The 19,417-nt window shown below is 30.8% G+C and overlaps 1 protein-coding gene across 1 annotated transcript; it reads left to right on the forward strand.

The window, feature by feature from the left end:
• Positions 1–326: 326 nt before the first annotated feature.
• Positions 327–16,796, forward strand: LOC143046717 (tachykinin-like peptides receptor 99D). The gene is made up of 5 exons (XM_076219815.1): positions 327–1,079; positions 7,362–7,565; positions 10,995–11,145; positions 13,587–13,783; positions 16,493–16,796. Exons 1-5 carry the CDS (start codon positions 712–714, stop codon positions 16,731–16,733), a joined length of 1,161 nt encoding a protein of 386 aa, XP_076075930.1. The 5' UTR covers positions 327–711; the 3' UTR covers positions 16,734–16,796.
• The last annotated feature ends 2,621 nt before the right edge of the window (positions 16,797–19,417 follow it).

Genomic DNA, 19,417 nt, shown 5'->3' on the forward strand with positions numbered 1-19,417 from the left:
TAATTACTAAGAAACAAAAACATAACCAACATGTCAACTAGAGCTTTATTTAAACATCAGGTTATTTGCCTGTGTGCTGTTTGTTACTACTCTATTATAATTATATTTTGTTTAATCTTTAATGCTTTAAGATTACAAATGATAATTTAAAAGTAAAATCTGAATTCAAAGAATTAAGAGTACATAATATTCCATATAAAACCGTTTAATGTCCGGCAATTTACCGCCTCGTGAAACTAATTACGTATAACTTATATTGATTATCAGAATAACAGGTTAGTCAAATCTGTCTGATGTTTAGTGAAGGTATAACTGTAATTGAACTCCTGCTTATCAGTGTCTTTCATCTGATTGGGGAAAAACGATGTATGTTGACAACACTTTGGTATTTTATTGGAATCATTACTTGAAAGATCACCACTACCTTGCAGCTATTTGATTTAATTATACATTCGAATTATATCAGTGTAGATGCTTTAGACTGTAAACCGCATTCAAAGCCAAAAATTAGCACAAGATTGTTCAAAAAAATTTACAGCAATCAAATTAGTTTTGAAATATTGGATTCCGACTAATTCATTCAATTTCTGTGCGATATCTTGATGAAGGAGATGATTAACAGTTCTTCAGGAATTTAATAGAAGGGATCTCTGAAATCAAGACTTGAGCAGTGGTTCATAGTGCATTTGTGGATATATCACATATTATATAATGACAAGAAACGACTCTTTTACAGAAAACAGAACGATGGAAGAAAACATCTTTGTGATGCCATGGTGGCAACAGGGGCTGTTTATTACCGCCTTTGTTATACTTTTTCTGGTGGCCACAGTTGGCAATCTAATTGTGATTTGGATTGTGTTAGCACATAAGAGAATGAGAACCGTAACAAATTATTTCCTTGTTAATTTAGCAGTGGCCGATGCTCTGATTTCTGTCCTTAATACTTTATTTACGTCAACTTTTCTGATGTATCAAGATTGGTGGTATGGATTAGCGTGGTGTAAATTTACAACATTTATTTCTGTATGTACTGTGGCAGCTAGTGTACTGACTTTAATGGCAATTGCTATAGATAGGTAAGTAGTAAATACATACGTAGTAAAAATCAGGGTGGTTTGGGACAATATGTAACTCTACCATATTTAACAGAATTGTTAATCATCTATACATTTATCCGATAAATAAACGTAAATCGGGACCTCCAATTGTATATTTCTATAGATAATCGCAAATATATACACATAATCGTGTATAATATATAAAATCTTAATAAATAGAGTAATTTTCCTAAAAGGTCACAACTTAACCTATTGTCTGTTTTAATTTAAAACATACATATATGCTTAGAAAAATGCGGCCTTGCAAACAATTTATCGACAAAATATGTTTCTAAAATTGTGACTTATTCGTCAATTACAATACTATCATGTAATATCGGGTTCACCTTTTTTAAAACTTGAATGTAGATGCCTTTTCATGATTTTGCAACGTTATGGAATCAATATCAAGGAGTCCCCAAAGACAATATGGGATGGCTAAATAAGGGCAACAGTCATGTACTGCTGTTAAAAAGTCATCAATTGATTGAGAAAAAACAAATCCGGTTGACAAACTAAATTCGAGGGAAACACATATACTATAAGAGGAAAACAACGAATCAACAGAAACACTGAAGTGCAACAAAAAAAAAAAAAAAACAACAATGTAACATATATCGAACCGAACTAATTAATAACAACTACAGTATTCCTGACTTGGTACAGAATACATGTATAAGACTCAATTCCACTGTATGTAGAAAACAACTAACCATAAGAGCCGTCCGTTTAGATCGGAGTGGCACACGTTCAATCCTATTCCATTCAAAAGAAAATACTCAGACTCTTAAGTAACACAATCAACAACACTGTGCAGAATCCATAGATGGCCGCACGAGCCTGTATCTAATCGGTGATTGATTTTCGTCTGTGACTATCATATTCGATGTTTTTGTTGTTGTAGGCAAAAGGGGATATTAAGTGCTACTCTTAACCGCCCGTCTCAATTTCATTTCCGTACTTTCATTTTAATTTTCTTAATTCAATTCATATGACATTCATATTTAATGCTGCGAATCAATACTTGCTGGTAGACTTTTAATTTGGACAGTGAGTCGCTAATCGTTCTATAGTTATGCTCCTTTTTAATTTGAAATATTTCAACACTTTAGCGAGGGCATTCGTGTCCATAGATACCTTCTTCTTTCATTTTTGGTTTTGTTATACATGTATTATATACGGTGTGCCTGGATCTACGATTAATTGACTGTTTTAGGTCTTCTTGGATAATATAAATCTAGCTTTTCATTTATTCATATTATTCTTTGGAATACAAATTATTGGAGTCCAAGCGATCATGATGATGGTAGATTCTAAAAAGCACTTTGGACCCACAAAACAAAATGCAAAGCTTTACAGTTAAATGTTTTAGGATTTCACTATAATATCTAGTTTTGTGTAAGGTATTTCTTCTTAAATACAAATGGAACTCAGTAAATAGATCAGAACATCCGAAATTCGATTCTAAGGATATTGTTAAATATTTGTTGATCTCAATGACGTCATTATGCTTATTATGTTACGTGAACGACTTCTATGGATTTCTAGTAAGATTGTCTACTCCATATAGGGATGCACTTGACACTCTTGTGTTTCAAAATAACACTCAAATCAAAGAAAACGACACTTACATTCCAACGGTCTTACATAATAAACAATCGCCAGTGACTCATTTCAGTTCCATTTTTTGATAGTCTAGCAAATTACGAACAGATTCTAACAGGGTATCATACAGTTGGAAAAAAACGTTCATAGACAAACACATTAATATTTGGTTGGAATTTTGTCAGTTCTCATCTCTGGAACAGTAAAATAACAAAATATATAAAAAAGTTAAGATATTCGTCAAGAAAAAAACACTATCAAATACAGCAATATAAGAAATAACAGATAATAAAAACCGAACTACATCAATACATAGAAAAATATCGTATCAATAACTGCATGCAATTACTTAAGAAAGGTCAAAGTATTACATCATACGGAGGTTCTTCATTTTTACATTTGATTGAATTAATTGAATTAATTACCAATGAAATAGGCTTGTATGTTAAACAGTTAATGTAATTCAGATAGCAATCGTATACATCGCCGATTCATTAACCAAGGAATGCAATACCCTTCCACAAAAACACATGTCCTTGTGCGACATTTTGTATTACTTGTTATAAAGTATAAGTTTAAAAATAAAGAGATGTGGTGTGATTCCTAATGAGACAACTATTCGCTATATTTCAAATGGGTCGCGCGGATATAAGCAAATGAAGTGTCTATTCTTTAAATATAATATAGTTTTCTTTAAATGATAATATGATAAGTATAAATGACAGCGTATTTGAATGTACTAAAATGCTCTAGAAATGTAATTATTGAAACAACAATATCTGCATTACAGAAAGACGAAGACCTACAGCAATAGACATTGAAAGGCGTTAATTAGTTATAAAATATATGTGTCACTGATAGTGTTACCACATTCCCGTTCTCTTGTACAAGATTGTGACATCGCCGAATGAGTCTTATCTTCAAATTTGTTCTTGCCATATATAACACAATGGGTGACACTAGGTGAACGGGATTCGCTTACCCTTGCGAGGAACCTTAGATCCCTTTCACTTTTTGGTGTCGTTTAGGTTGTAGTGTCTTTATTTGTCTAGTTGGGGACTTGTTTGTCTTCTCGTCGTCTTTCATGATTTTGCAATGGCGTTGTAAGTTTATCTTCGACCTATGTGTAAGAACTGAATTATACTTTGACATTTAACCCCCTTTATTTGATTACAACTATTATTTCAATTTTGACTGAAATGTTGAAATAATTGCTGCTAGACCTTTCCTGTTTGGCGTTAACATCAATACTAAAGAGGCATCGGAAATAAAATGAAATCGTCTAACGAAAGTAGCAAATCCTCTGCAGGTTACAGAATAACTGTGAAAAGTCTATCCACTCCTTTATAATAATATCATATTTAACGTTATTGAAAAATAATGTGATAAATTAATACAAAAATAGATAAAATAAAAGAATTGTAGAACACAACAAAACAGAAAAATGACTGCTTGAGTTTATAAGGAATAAAATGTTGCAAGAGAGTTTGGTGTGAAAATAAATTAATTTTAAAAGTGTTTATTTTCCGTTTCCATAAAAATAGCCCCGCGATTTTTTGCCGACAAAATTTTTTAATTATCAACAAAAAAATAATAGTTATCATCAAACGAAGAAGCCAGTTTTATACTTTTCTGCACAAAATCCACTTGCTTACTATAAGATTCTTTTCAAACGATAGGGTAGACTTGGGATTTATGAATATAGTCATCTATCAATAGGTTTTCTTATAACTCCGTAGGTGACGTATTACTCACGAGGCAACGTTCTTTTCCTATTTTAAAGAAAATTGAATACACAGTTACTTGTAAAGATAAATCTCAACGAATGTGTTTGTTTTTAAACAGCAGGTTCTAATTCATATAAACGATATTCAGTATGACTATTCAAAACATAATAATTAGATTAAGATTGAGATTACCTCGCAGCTTTTTACTTAAAGCATTTTTGCTGTGTGCTTAATTTGTTAATAACTAGAAAAAAGTCAATTTCTTTCTTATCTTTTCGTAGTTTAAAACTTTATCTCATCATATATTTACAAAATTGGTTCGTTTGGATGTTTTTCTTTGTGTCAGCTCTTTATTTTTGTTAAAACTAAATGCTTGACTATAACAACATATGGTTTAGGAATTTCTAAAGTCTTGTTAAGCATAAACAAATCTTCAGTTGGCTACTGTAGTGAAAATTGAAAAAATAACATCACAGATATAAAAATGCATTTATTAAAGTTGGGTAAAACAAATGTATATGACAATAATAATAATAAAAATCAATATATAATTATACGAGTCTAACCATTTCACGACTGGTTTGTTCCTAGAGATGTCTTCTATCTCTTTTTGCCTCGCAAACACAAAGATAGTTGAGAATCTTTAAGGGACAAACATTCGAGACGATATAGCTTTGAACTATTGACAGAAAACTTACGCCATATGTCCGAGATGTATAGCATTTATTAATATTGATGTATACAATGACAGATGTTCTCATTATGGCGATTATACTAACACAGGTTAAACATTAACTTATAAAACATTTCCGGAAATATTATAAAGAACTACTGAAAAGTAGCTTCACTGGTTCCACAATAGTCTTCATTAACATATTGTCTAAGAGTCTCCACGTACTAGAGATAGATCTCAAATGTTTCATCTTGTTTTTCTATCATAATTACGGTATAGTCATATAACTGACCAATAAAGTTAACTGGTAGACTTCAGGATGGATGTTGCATTATCGGAATAATATTAATTGGGTTGTTCTGATTGGTTTAGACAACATATACGATGACAAAGAAACTACTGAAGATGAATTTCGAAGAATGGTTGTTTGATGGTGACTTTATAGACGTATTTCATAAATATTTACGTCGACATTCAATTGAAAATCAATATAACAGGCCATCCAGATAAATGTTGCAAGCCTTATGGTTCTTTAATATGCAGGGATTGGTACACTACCTTTTCACGAGTCACTGGAATTAACGTCTTAAGAAAAACCGTCACGAATGCGCACTTATAATTTTCGTACATTCAGTAGCAAAATGCACACAACTATCCAGCAAAGGTGAAAGGGTGAAGGGAAATATTTTAAGTGACCATATATCCAAACCGCTGTCACCACCTTGAGATTATACATCTTTGAGTACGTAGGTTGAATGCTTAAATGAGTAATTGACATGCGTTTAGAAGTCAAACGGTTGAAACAGTGTTCGTCTCTTGTATATCTGTATAACCAAACATGTAGTGAAGTTATTGTTTAAATATCAACGGTTGAAGGCCGTACGGTGACCTATAGCTGTTAATTTCTGTGTCATTTTAGTCTCTTGTGGAGAGTTGGTTCATTAGTAATCGTACCATATCGTCTTTTGTATAGATATATCATTCTGATGATCAAAGTCAAGGTGTTGTTTTTATTGATAAGATGTTTAATTTTTAATGATTAGGGACTTTCCGTTTTGAATTTCCCTCGGATTTCAGTATTTTTGTGATTTTACTTTTTTTTTCTACACCTTACATCATTTTCCCCTTAGAAGCTAGATGTGACTGTTGAACTATTCTTGATAAAAAAACAATTCTAAGAATATTTTGTTATATTTAGATAAAATTGTCATGAGACACGCGTACTCCTTATTTACTTGTATTTCAGATCTAATCACAAATCCAACAGTAAATATATAAGGCATCAAAGCAGTATAGAAATATCACTTCCTGTTGAAAAATATCAATATCTAAAAAAACAACAGGATTGCAGTCAAACGATGCCTTCTTTATGAATTAAGGATGAGTACGGCAATATAAGAAATGCAGTATTTGAAGTAACTTATAAATAACCAGGTCCATCTGAAGAAAGTTTGCTTAATTGATTTGATAAACGATTAACCTCATTTCCTAGACTGTTATTCATTAAGTAAAAGCATTTGTTTGTTGTTTTTTGTGTTGTAATTTACCGCATCAAACACATCTAATTGACTAATTTCAACCACTTTGGGCAATGTCAAAAGCCAAAGTGTTATGTAGGTATAAATTATCTGTTTGAATTTTTTTCTTTGATCTGTTACATTCACAATACTCACTAAACTTATAATTCTGACCTTAACAATATATTTTTATTTTGTTAATACATATACAATTAATGGTAACGTAGGAGATCGTGAGCTTTCAATAACTGTGCACATTAATTTAAATTTGAAGTTTTACATTTTATTGATATCTATTCTAAAACTTCTGGATTTCTAATGATCATTAAATTACGCCGCAAGATATAGAACATCTTTTTATTTATATAGTGTGTTCTGATGATTTTGTTTTAGTTATAATAGAGGTAACTGCGTTTCCTGTTTTATTTTTACTATGTTCTTTATTTATGTACTTTCGTAATTGCACCGAGCGTGGTGAAATGTTAGGAATAAGAACCATAAAACATGTTACAGAAATTGTTTCATAATAATACGAAATGTCGAAATACACATGCACAGCGAGTTAATTGATGGTTCCATGCAGTTAGTATTTCGCGATGTTTACATATATATCTCACCTTCAAAACGAAGCTCTGTACCTATGACTTTTACATTTGACAGTCCTTTTATTCAGGCTGATGTATAAACTCTTGTGTCGATTGTTTTGTTATATCAATGACTAGTGCTATTTTTTTTATAGATATTTGGCAATTGTTCACCCTCTACGTCCAAGACCTACAAGTCGAGTAGTCTTAGCCATCTCCTGTATTTGGTCGGTCTCAATATTATTGGCCTCGCCTAACCTGTTATATGGTAACGAAGTGTTCTATGCTAATTCTACACAGATAACATGTACTTTAGTCTGGCCTGATGGTCAACCATCAGTAAGTGATATAGATTTATGGTAGGTATGATTTCTTCTTATACATTTACATTTTATATTATGTTCATATATTTATTTATATTGTCGAATACACGTGTTAATGTTAATATATATACCGGTTTTTAAATTATCTTAGAAAGAAAAATGTTTGTTTTGATAAATTGAAGTAAAATTCACAATGTAAGATATTTTTTGTATGTGATAACCTTTCACATGATCTTTATCTAAGTCTGAGATTACCTAATACACCTTATCGCTTACCCCGGCTGACCTAGCCGCTTGAACTTTGGACGCATACAACAATCACCTTTCCATTGTGGCGTCAGATATTTTGTATTATGACGTCAAAATTTTACGGGAACCTGTGTGATATCCAGAAATGGCGGACAAATAGCGATAAGTTGTATGTAAGGGTAAACTAATTATACTTGCATATATTTGAAACTGATTTATATGCTAATACCACACAGTTATAATTCGCCCATGAATATTTTATGGTGGTGGCAAAATTGCTAAAAGAACGATGGGAAAACCAACGTATTAAATTAAAAATAGTTTCAAATGTCAGAGGTTAAACATTAATTTACAGAACAGAATTTTAGCATATGATCTATGTTAACTAATAGAAATTAATGATATTTTCGTGACTTGGTATAAGCAAAAAGTTTAATGGCACTTCGCTTTCAATGTTCAACAAAACTGCAGACAATTTAAATTCGAATAAACTGGAATACGGCATGTTTTCAGTCATGTTAAACATGTTGAAGGCTCTCACAGAAAATCACTGATACTTCAAGCATTTGAATGAAAATCAAAACCAAAGAAAACTTACGTCTTTAATTCAAGAGTAGAATTTTAAGATCATAGTTCTAATACACACTTCCATTGTACTTAGTTATGTTGGGTAAAACATAAGATTTGTGTTATTGTCATATTCCTTGAGAAAGTTGATACATGGGTTAAACATTTTTCGTAAATGTAGATGCAGGAGCCGTGATTATTTGTTTTTCTGATTAACGAAAATCATCGCTTTAATTGAAACTTGAGATCGTCTATATCATGTATATATTGGTGTTTTGAGTTACAACACCACCAATCCTTAAATTTGATACATGTATGGGTTGTTAAGTATTTGTTTCTTGTAAAATTTTGTCTTATAGAAAGTTAATGCATTGCTTTTTTATTTTTGTAAATTCAGGAGTCACATTTTGTTTGAAACAAAACCCCTTTTCTTTGATTATCGAAGATAACTGCTGTAGAGAAAACTTGAGATAATCTTCATAATGGTGATTCCATAAATATACACTCTATCATTTAATTTGATATATATTTCTTGTAATTTTAAAGTTTATTACTAAAATGTGTAATACCATCATTGATTTTCCCATATAGTCCTTGTTAAATTTGCACTTTTCAAAATATGGAGCAGAATTTATCTTTGTTTCAAGAAATACTTGGTATAAGTAAAGTTTTATTCTGTCAAGTACTATACAAAAATATTCACATCAGATTTCATTGCATAAAATAAGATTTGTGTTATTGTCATATTCCTTGAGAAAGTTGATACATGGGTTAAACATTTTTCGTAAATGTAGATGCAGGAGCCGTGATTATTTGTTTTTCTGATTAACGAAAATTATCGCTTTAATTGAAACTTGAGATCGTCTATATCATGTATATATTGGGGTTTTGAGTTACAACACCACCAATCCTTAAATTTGATACATGTATGGGTTGTTAAGTATTTGTTTCTTGTAAAATTTTGTCTTATAGAAAGTTAATGCATTGCTTTTTTATTTTTGTAAATTCAGGAGTCACATTTTGTTTGAAACAAAACCCCTTTTCTTTGATTATCAAAGATAACTGCTGTAGAGAAAACTTGAGATAATCTTCATAATGGTGATTCCATAAATATACACTCTATCATTTAATTTGATATATATTTCTTGTAATTTTAAAGTTTATTACTAAAATGTGTAATACCATCATTGATTTTCCCATATAGTCCTTGTTAAATTTGCACTTTTCAAAATATGGAGCAGAATTTATCTTTGTTTCAAGAAATACTTGGTATAAGTAAAGTTTTATTCTGTCAAGTACTATACAAAAATATTCACATCAGATTTCATTGCATAAAATAAAATAACCATCGCTGGGAGTCAACCAATCGATTTTGCCCCTTATTTAACCTGGGTACATGCTTTATTAACCATGCAATTTCAAGTTTCCAAAATATTCTATAGAAACCCCAAACACAAACATAATGGTGTTTTGAATTACCCAAGATATATGTTTATAACCCAGAAATGTTTTACTGCACTTAGATGTAGGATTAATTACTTACAACTGTCAAATTCAAGGGAATATTTTGTTTCAACCTATTTTCGTTTCAACCGGACGGGACTAACCATGATTTGGTGGTATTACACTAAAATGGGGATTAATATTTACCTATCTCGTTTATTGAAAAGTTTCTTTCAATTTTTAACAAAAGCTTTATTTACAAATAAAAGATACACATATCAGTGTTAATAGTCATAATTATTTCATCAATGATACATTAGATTAATGGATATTAAGTTTATACGCAGATCCCTTAATCTGTTTATCGTTATTCACATCCAGTTTTAAAATACTGACTCCTACCAAGTTGACTTGAAGCATTTCTTTTAATAATCAAGAAAAAGGTTGCAAAAAGGAAAATTATACATTACCCTTTTCTCCATTATGTCATCAATGATACCAAGGAATACGTTTATACAACACACACACATATACAACGTTTTCAAATTTCTGAGATTACTAATTTCCATATCAGTATCACAAGTTTAAATTTAGTATAAATGGTTACATGAAAGATCATCCATTGAAAAATTATTATTAGATCATAGATCCAAAAAATAATGATCGAAACAAATTGTCAATATCGTCTTAAATATGCACGAAAATAGTTTAATCATCAATTAATCATCAAACAAGTTGTCATTGCTAGACATTGATTCAATGGGCTCGATATGGTAGATGTTAACCAATTTAAGAAACATTAGAGGTTCGTTTCAAGTATTCACATGCAATTACTCTGAGTCTCGTGGTGTATATGTATGTATAGCTGTGTATGTATACAGCTTTAAACTTTATACAACACGGCCGTACAAAAACAATAAACAACACTTACAAATAGATTCCTAGCACACGAACAAATTAAGGAATTGACAGAGGACACATGATATATTGAAGTACATGTTTTCAAGAAACATTATTATTTTAACAGTTCTGTAGACAATAAATGAAATCACTATTATCTTGTTCGTAGATACACATACAGCTTTGAGGAATAATTCAATAATACATGTACAAGTAGTTTGGTATATGTGTATTAGTTCCTAATTTCAAAATAGGTGTAAAATGCTATCATAACACTAACTAGAATATTCATACTTTTATTTTTAGGTATAATGTTATTGTCATCATAGTTTCCTATGTTGTTCCAATGTTAATCCTTATAATAACATATACTCGCGTTGGAATTGAGCTTTGGGGACAGAAGGCTATCGGCGAAAACACACATGTACAGTATGACCGTATTCAGTCAAAGCGAAGGGTAAGTTAAACCAAACATGTATATACTGACTTTCTATCGCCATACCCTTTTTTCTCTTTTTCTCTCTCTTTAAATCTTTTTTTTGCAACCTACAATATTACTACGTAAAATAAATGATTGTTCTACTAAACTGTCAACAGTAATTTCATCAAACATTTAACGTCAGTAGGTGACATTATTAAGTTATGCATGTTCTATGTGATTCAGCTTCTAATTTGTCGTTTTTTTGTTGTTAACCCTGTCTGATTTTGTTCTTAAATGTAATATTTTGGACGCGTATTTGATGATTGGTATTCCAGACATTTTGAAGCAGTGTGATGATTATTTATTTACTTATCGCGATTTTGTTATGTTTTCATTGTAAGTACCATCGATAAACATTGAAATCACCGATTCCTTCAGTTTTGAATGGTGTAACGCATATATTGAAAACAGAAACATACGTTTTTAAAATTAGCCAATCGATTGACTCGGTTGAATAAATGAACCTTATGCATGTGGGTTCTTTTATAATTCATTGACGATGCATTACGTATAAATAGTTTATGAAATATTGAACTGTCTTCTAATGTTAAAAAGCGCTAACGATTTCAGATATTCGTCACTATTATGGATTTAATTTTGAGAACAACATTACTCGTCATGGAGTTGGTTCTGCCTGCAGTTGTTTACGCAAGAAACAATGGATATTTGCTTAACTTTTAGTTGTAATCATTTCGTGCTTATTCAACAAAAGTAAAGAAGTACATTTTTTTCGCTAAAAGAAATGACGTATTACAAAACCAGATATTGTGGCCTATAAATAATATTGAATTTGAAGTAAGATGTCCATAATATTGAATTTGAAGTAAGATGTCCGAAATATTTATTGTCGAAAAGTCATAGAAGGTCATTTCTGAAACTTCAGAAGTCAGCAGCCAACTTTTGGGATCACCACCTCGAGGTTTTTTTTGTCCCCTTGACAGACAACCACTGAATGTTGATTTCTGGTCAATATATATTAAAATTTCTAAAGATTTTTTTTCGAAGTTTTTGTTCATTGAAGTTCTTAATACGAATTTATTCTTTTTTGTTTTTTACGTCTCAGTTATTGTAGATGTTTTATTAGATATATAAGACGAAATGGAACTCTTAATTTTTGCTATGTGATATAAAATTTAATCGTAGTATCTATGCTGAGTTTATTTCCTACATCATGGCTTATACACCTATGTGTGTTAAAAACTAATCTGTTAGGTAAGATTCCTCTAGTGGTGGATGTAATTTATTGTATATACTTTCTGTCGCTTTATGTTAGTGTTTGTTGCATTTCCAACCTTAAAAAAAGATATCGTTTTGTTTTATGTTTATGGAGACATGGTGCATCCTGTTCGTATTGCTTTCTTAGCCTTCTTACATTTAACCGAAACCCTATATATTACACCAGTAGTTATTTAACTTTCTGTTGGAATAAAACAGCTTTAATTTACCACTTTGCCATTCGTCAATGTTCGTCGCAATTCAATTGTTTTACCAATGTGCATGTTTTACGTAGTTTGACTTCTGGGAGTAAATCAGACTATTTAATAAATTTCAACTTCTTTTTTTAAATCAAATTTTAACTTCGGTTACTTTTGCCCTAATTTATATATCTTGATTTTAGATTTCACTGTCTGAAGTGATAATTTAATTTACCAGACAAAGAATTAATGAAAATGGACGAAACTACTATTTTTGATTTTTTCTGCTTAAATAAGATTAATTGCATTGCATTAAATCAGCCGCAAGGAGTGTCACTGTTAAATTTTTCCGTTATTATATTATCAAGATGTGTCAACTACTCAATAAATGTGATTATGAATAATAATTATCGCAACAGACATTGCTATTTGAAATATGAGTTAATTTCAGATTGGTACGTATTAGGCACAGTTGCCATGAACCTTCACAAACACATATCGTGAATTATTCAAATTTTGATTTACCCGTGCGTATTGAATGTGTTTTCTTAACTTAGTTTTCTAGGCATTTATATAATATTTCGATGCAGTTTGAATGACAATGAACATTATATATGACATATCGTGTGTATCTGCGACGTTAACGAGAATTCATAGCGATATATATAAAAACTAATGTCTGGACTTACACACATTGTATTAAAGCATGTAATAAGTTGTTGTGGAAAGAGGTGGTAACTTTGAGGTGGTAACTTTGTGGTGATTTCCCGTGTTTTATTTTACAAATGTATATACATATGTATCATCCGCAAAATGATATAAAATAAGTAAAATTACGTCATCATCATTTCCCAATATAGGCACACAATTACTATTACGCATACAATTATTACTAACACACAAAATGTATTTGTAAAAGAAAATCGGGACTGGCTTACCAAACTATAACTTTTTAAGCCTGCTATCTTTAATGATTTTTCTATGTTGTCTTATATTTTTTAGGTTGTAAAAATGATGATATTTGTGGTGATAGTATTTGGTATATGCTGGCTGCCATACCACTTGTATTTCTTGATTGTCTCTGCAATAAAGGACATATCTCTCAACAGATATATGCAACAAGTGTACTTAGTGATATATTGGATAGCAATGAGCAACTCCATGTACAATCCTATCATTTACTGCTGGATGAACAACAGGTATCTGAATCTCTATTCAGTAATAAAATGTATGCTCCTCATCACTCCATGTACAATCCCGTTATTTACTGCTGGATGAATAATAGGTTACTTAATCTTTACACTACTGGGTTGATGCCACTGCTGGTTAACTTTTCGTCCCCGAGAGTAACATCAGTCAGTTGACATGAATATCAATTATGTGGTTATTTATATATATATATATATAAATTTCCTGTTTACAAAAGTATTTATATTTCGAAATACTACGGATTTTCATATCCCAGGCATAGATTACCTTAGCTGTATTTTGCCTAACTCTTTGTAACTGTGGGTCATCAATTCTGTTTGTACTTTGTACCTGTTTAGCTTTATAACTATTTTGATCTGAGCGTCACGGATGAGTCTTATGTAGTCGAAACGCGCGTCAGGCGTACTAAATTATAAGCCTGGTACCTTTTGATAGCTATATTCAGTAATAAAATGTACCCCCTCATTTTATTTTCAGAATGTTAGTAACTGTACATTATCTTGTAAAGTTTAATGAATATACAAGTCTATCAGTGATACACTAGGTTTATTAAATTTCAAACAAAGCAGACTATCAAAAGAAAAATAAATACAGCATTGTCACTTTGACAAATACATAGTTATCAGATGGTTATAAGTTATACAAGAACACAACCGCGACTGAATTAAAGCACCTGCGCCTTACTTTCAGTCTGGATTTTTATTATGATTTGTATTGTCATTTGATAGAGTCATAGTGATGATAAGGTGCACCAATTTCTATGGCTTTCTGCTTGAATTTGTCCTGATGTTCTTCCTTCAACCAAAAACCTGAAGATACTTATTGAAATAGTGATTTAGTCAGTGCATGAATTTAGTAATGTCAATACCTGTATTATGACGAAGCTCAGATGTATTTATGTGACCTGAGTTCATAACAAATCCAAAATACACCATTTGGTAGTGTGTCTTAGGCGAAACGTACAGATTATTTAATTGTAAAAGGAAACAATTACTTTTGGTATTGGTATCAGACTCGCCCCGGAACTTGTTAAGTTTTGGTAATAATACTAATGATGTTGAAAAGGAAAGGCTTTAAAATAGTGCAATATTTAATCAACTCACTGTTCTTTATTAGTTATATGTGAAGTTGAATGCTTTACATTGTCGTTTTAACGTCATCCCGATTAACGAATTGGACCATATTATGTTATTAGTACAAAATGTATATACTATTAGATATAGCATACGGAATCGCTTAATCGAACGTAAATTTTATATCATTGTGGCAATTTTCATACAAAGGAGTATGTTATTCAGTGTTTAACTGTTTCAGTATTTGTTTCTTCAAAAAGGAAAACCATCATTAAATTTAAAAGAAAGGCGAAAATTACTAAAAGGACATTCAAACTCATAAACCGTAAAATAAACTGAAAACGCAAAAGCTAAAATAGACCAAAAAAAAAACAAGCATACACAAAACACAACATAGGAAATAAAAGAAAAAGCAACACGACCCCATCATAACTGGGTGTAAACTCTGCTGCTACGGAAGAGTAAGTCGATCCTGCTCTAAATGTGACAACCGTCGAGTTGCTCTTGTAAGTACAAACCCGTTGATAAGTTTTTTTCGGTATTTCACATTCCGGGAAAATGAAATAGTAGCTTCGACAATTGAAATATCAATGTCAACCAACTCGAAATGGCGCCCTTTAAATTTACGATGAGATAATTTCAACTTCACCTCTTACACCCTTGGTATCAAAGCTTCCCAGGAAAAAGTAACCTTGAATCCATAAGCCCTGGAATATCAGATGCACTGGAAATATAAACTACATATGCAGGCGCTGCTGAAACTTTGGTACGCGGAAATCGAAAGTTCAAAATAAGTTAGCTGTAATCTTTTCTTTTGTCGGAAAGTTTTGAATAAACCGACTCTAATTGTCAATATTGTGATGTGAGTAAGAATACAAGCAAGGCCTAATTGTATCTGTAGTATCTTTTATTTCGAGTTCGATTGCATAGATGTGCTCAACATAGTCACGAAATATTGAAGTATTCAGTGAGAGAATATCATCAATAGTGGGGACATTGAAGTGAAAGGATGTTGCTAACTTTTTTTCTTTCTTCCTACAAAATTTCTGTATGAAGTCAGACTAATGCAACTTGAGGAACAAGTCGGCAAAAACTGGGGCACACTTACATGTAATTGCCGATTGTTTGTTAAGAAAAGGTTTTCAACAGTAACAAATATGTTGTCAATCAAGAAATCTAGCATATTGAAAATGTCAGGAATATTTTGTTTTAATCAAAGTAATATTTTACCAGTGACGATTTATCAATATAAGGACAAAATACTTGTATATGCGTTGGTCATTATTTTTTATTTTTTAAACAAAGCATTTAACTGTTGTTTTAATTTGGAATGATGAATATCAGTGTAAAGTATAGAAAAGTCAGATGTGTTATATCATTGAAAGTAAAAATAGTCTTGGATCGTGTGTACTCTAAACGTTCTTTGTGATTTTATAGTATCCACATTTGATTCACGCATACGCCATCTCTGAAATAGGTTGTTTCAGAGTAAAATGTGTTGCTGCTAACATTGATGTTAATTATTCAGAAAAGAAGTCTGTGGAGTACTTAGAACAACTAGAAATATAAGTTATATTATTGTTTGCAAGGACAGTTTATTGATAAATTGATTATTTTAAATTACAGATTCAGACAAGGCTTCGTGGAGGTGTTTTGTTCCTGTCCATGCAGGCCTTGTAAAAGACTGAAACAGAAACATGGCCATGAAAACACTTTTACAGCTGTTGGAACTTATGCAATGGCAGAAAAATATCAGGAAAGAAATGGGTCTGTTCTGCAGTCTGTAACATACTACAATGGAAATCAGACTAAGAAAAATGGTTCAGAAAAAATGGAATGTTTTAGTGATGATGAATATTGCTTGTAAAGAGAATTGTGTAATTAATTTGAATATTCTTTATGAAATCATTATTAAATTATACAAATTGCATATTGTTTTGTAACAAAGCATGGCTGGATCTGAAGACAGCATAAACACCAATAAAAAGAAACAAATATGTACAGACAATTAAACACTTAAACATGATTAAATGTTCGAAATTGGAATGATTGAATATATCACTACAAACTCTTCAGAGTCTGAATTGACCAGTTTTTGTGCTCGACCAGTAAAATCGAGCACACATTTTACTCGACTAGTCTCGACATTGTCTCGACTGTACTTAACTGTACTTAAGTGTACTCGACTAGGTCTCGACTAGGTCTCGACTTTACTTAATTAGTCTGATTCAGTACTTAATGATCATTGTGTAGTCTGAAATGGTCTTGACCAAGGCTCGACCTGTCTCGACCTGTCTTGACTAGTCTCGACCTGTCTCGACCTGTCTTGACTAGTCTCGACCTGTCTCGACTAGTCTCGACCTGTCTCGACTAGTCTCGACTCAGTCTCAACCAGTCTCGACCTGTCTCGACTAGTCTTGACCTTCAAATTTAGTTTTGACTGGTGTAAATCAGCCCATCTAACTAAATTAAATATTGATCTTAAAAAATTCAAGCTTATTAGGTAGTTTGATTTATTACTGTGAAATGAAAGAATTTAATTTTACAATATGTAAAAAAAAAAAATTATTATATAAAAATTCAGATAGGCATCTTTAATTTTTTTATAACTTTTTCAAATCAACTTGGATTCATCAAACTATGCAGATATCTTACATATATATCAAGCTTACTGTATTCCATTTCATTTAGTTTTTTGTTGTATTGCTGTAAAATTTAAGAATCAAAGTAATCTTGGTATAAAAAGCTAGGATTTGCAATTCGGACAAAATAGAGATAGTACACTTTAATTTTTTTAATAACTTTTTCAAATCAACTTGGATTTACATCGAACTATGCAGCTATCTTACATATATATCAAGCTTACTGAATCCCATTTCATTTAGTTTTTTGTTGTATTGCTGTAAAATTTAAGAATTAAAGTAATCTTGGTATAAAAAGCTAGGATTTGCAATTCGGACAAAATAGAGATAGTACACTTTAAGCTTTTTAATAACTTTTTCAAATCAACTTGGATTTGCATCAAACTATGCAGCTATCTTACATATATATCAAGCTTACTGAATCCCATTTCATTTAGTTTTTTGTTGTATTGCTGTAAAATTTAAGAATTAAAGTAATCTTGGTATAAAAAGCTAGGATTTGCAATTCGGACAAAAAAGAGATAGTACACTTTAATTTTTTTAATAACTTTTTTAAATCAACTTGGATTTGCATCAAACTATGCAGCTATCTTACATATATATCAAGCTTACTGAATCCCATTTCATTTAGTTTTTTGTTGTATTGCTGTAAAATTTAAGAATTAAAGTAATCTTGGTATAAAAAGCTAGGATTTGTAATTCGGACAAAATAGAGATAGCACACTTTAATTTTTTTTATAACTTTTTCAAATCAACTTGGATTAGCATCAAACTATGCAGCTATCTTACATATATATCAAGCTTACTGAATCCCATTTCATTTAGTTTTTTGTTGTATTGCTGTAAAATTTAAGAATTAAATTAATCTAGGTCAAAAAAGCTAGAATTTGCAGTTCGAACAAAATAGAGATAGTACACTTTAAGCTTTTTAATAACTTTTTCAAATCAACTTGGATTTTATTAAAACTATATAGCTACCTTGGTGATCTTACTAAATCCCAGGTTGTTATGAAGTTTTAAAATATATTTTTTTCAAATTTAATGACATGACACTATACATGATTTAATTACATCAGTACACGTGAGTTTTACGGGTAAAAAGAAAGCCCTACTTTTCTTAAACTCGTGTATTACTTATCTAGTGAATTAAAAGCCCTGTGATTTAGATTTAACAGGATGTTGCAACTTTCAATAAATGTTATTTAGAATTTAAAACTCTCTGGTAGATGTGATCTTTTTAATAAGTTTGCCCCAAGCAGAAGGTATTGCTTTATAAATCACCACAAATCAGAAGAACTATTTTAATAATTTCTAATGTTTCATCCCTTTTTGATATATTTATATAGTGTATATCAAAAGGAATAAAACATTTAAGGAATTATATTAATATTTTATGTATACTTTTTCCCAAATTATGAGAAAAGATATATTTCTTATATCGTAGCTTTTTGACCTAGGTTAATTAAATTCTTAAATTTGACAGAAATACACCAAACAAAATAACAACCTATGATTCAGTAAGATCAATATATTGCAAAGATATTTGTAGAGTTTGATGAAAATCTAAGTTGATTTGAAAAAGTTATGAAAAAAATTAAAGTGTACCATCTCTATTTTGTCAAAACTGCAAATCCTAGCTTTTTTTACCTAGATTGAATTAATTCTTAAATTTGACAGCAATACAACAGACTTTATAACAACCTGGGATTCAGTAAGAAGAATACATCACCAAGGTAGCTATATAGTTTCAATAAAATCCAAGTTGAATTTAAAAAGTTATAAAAAAAATTAAAGTGTACTATCTCTATTTTGTTCGAACTGCTTTTTTGACCTAGATTAATTTAATTCTTAAATTTGACAGCATTACAACAAAAAACAAAATGACCTGGGATTTAGTAAGCTTAGTATA

The sequence above is a fragment of the Mytilus galloprovincialis genome, chromosome 9 (genome assembly GCF_965363235.1).
Source record: "Mytilus galloprovincialis chromosome 9, xbMytGall1.hap1.1, whole genome shotgun sequence".
Classification (NCBI taxonomy): domain Eukaryota; kingdom Metazoa; phylum Mollusca; class Bivalvia; order Mytilida; family Mytilidae; genus Mytilus; species Mytilus galloprovincialis.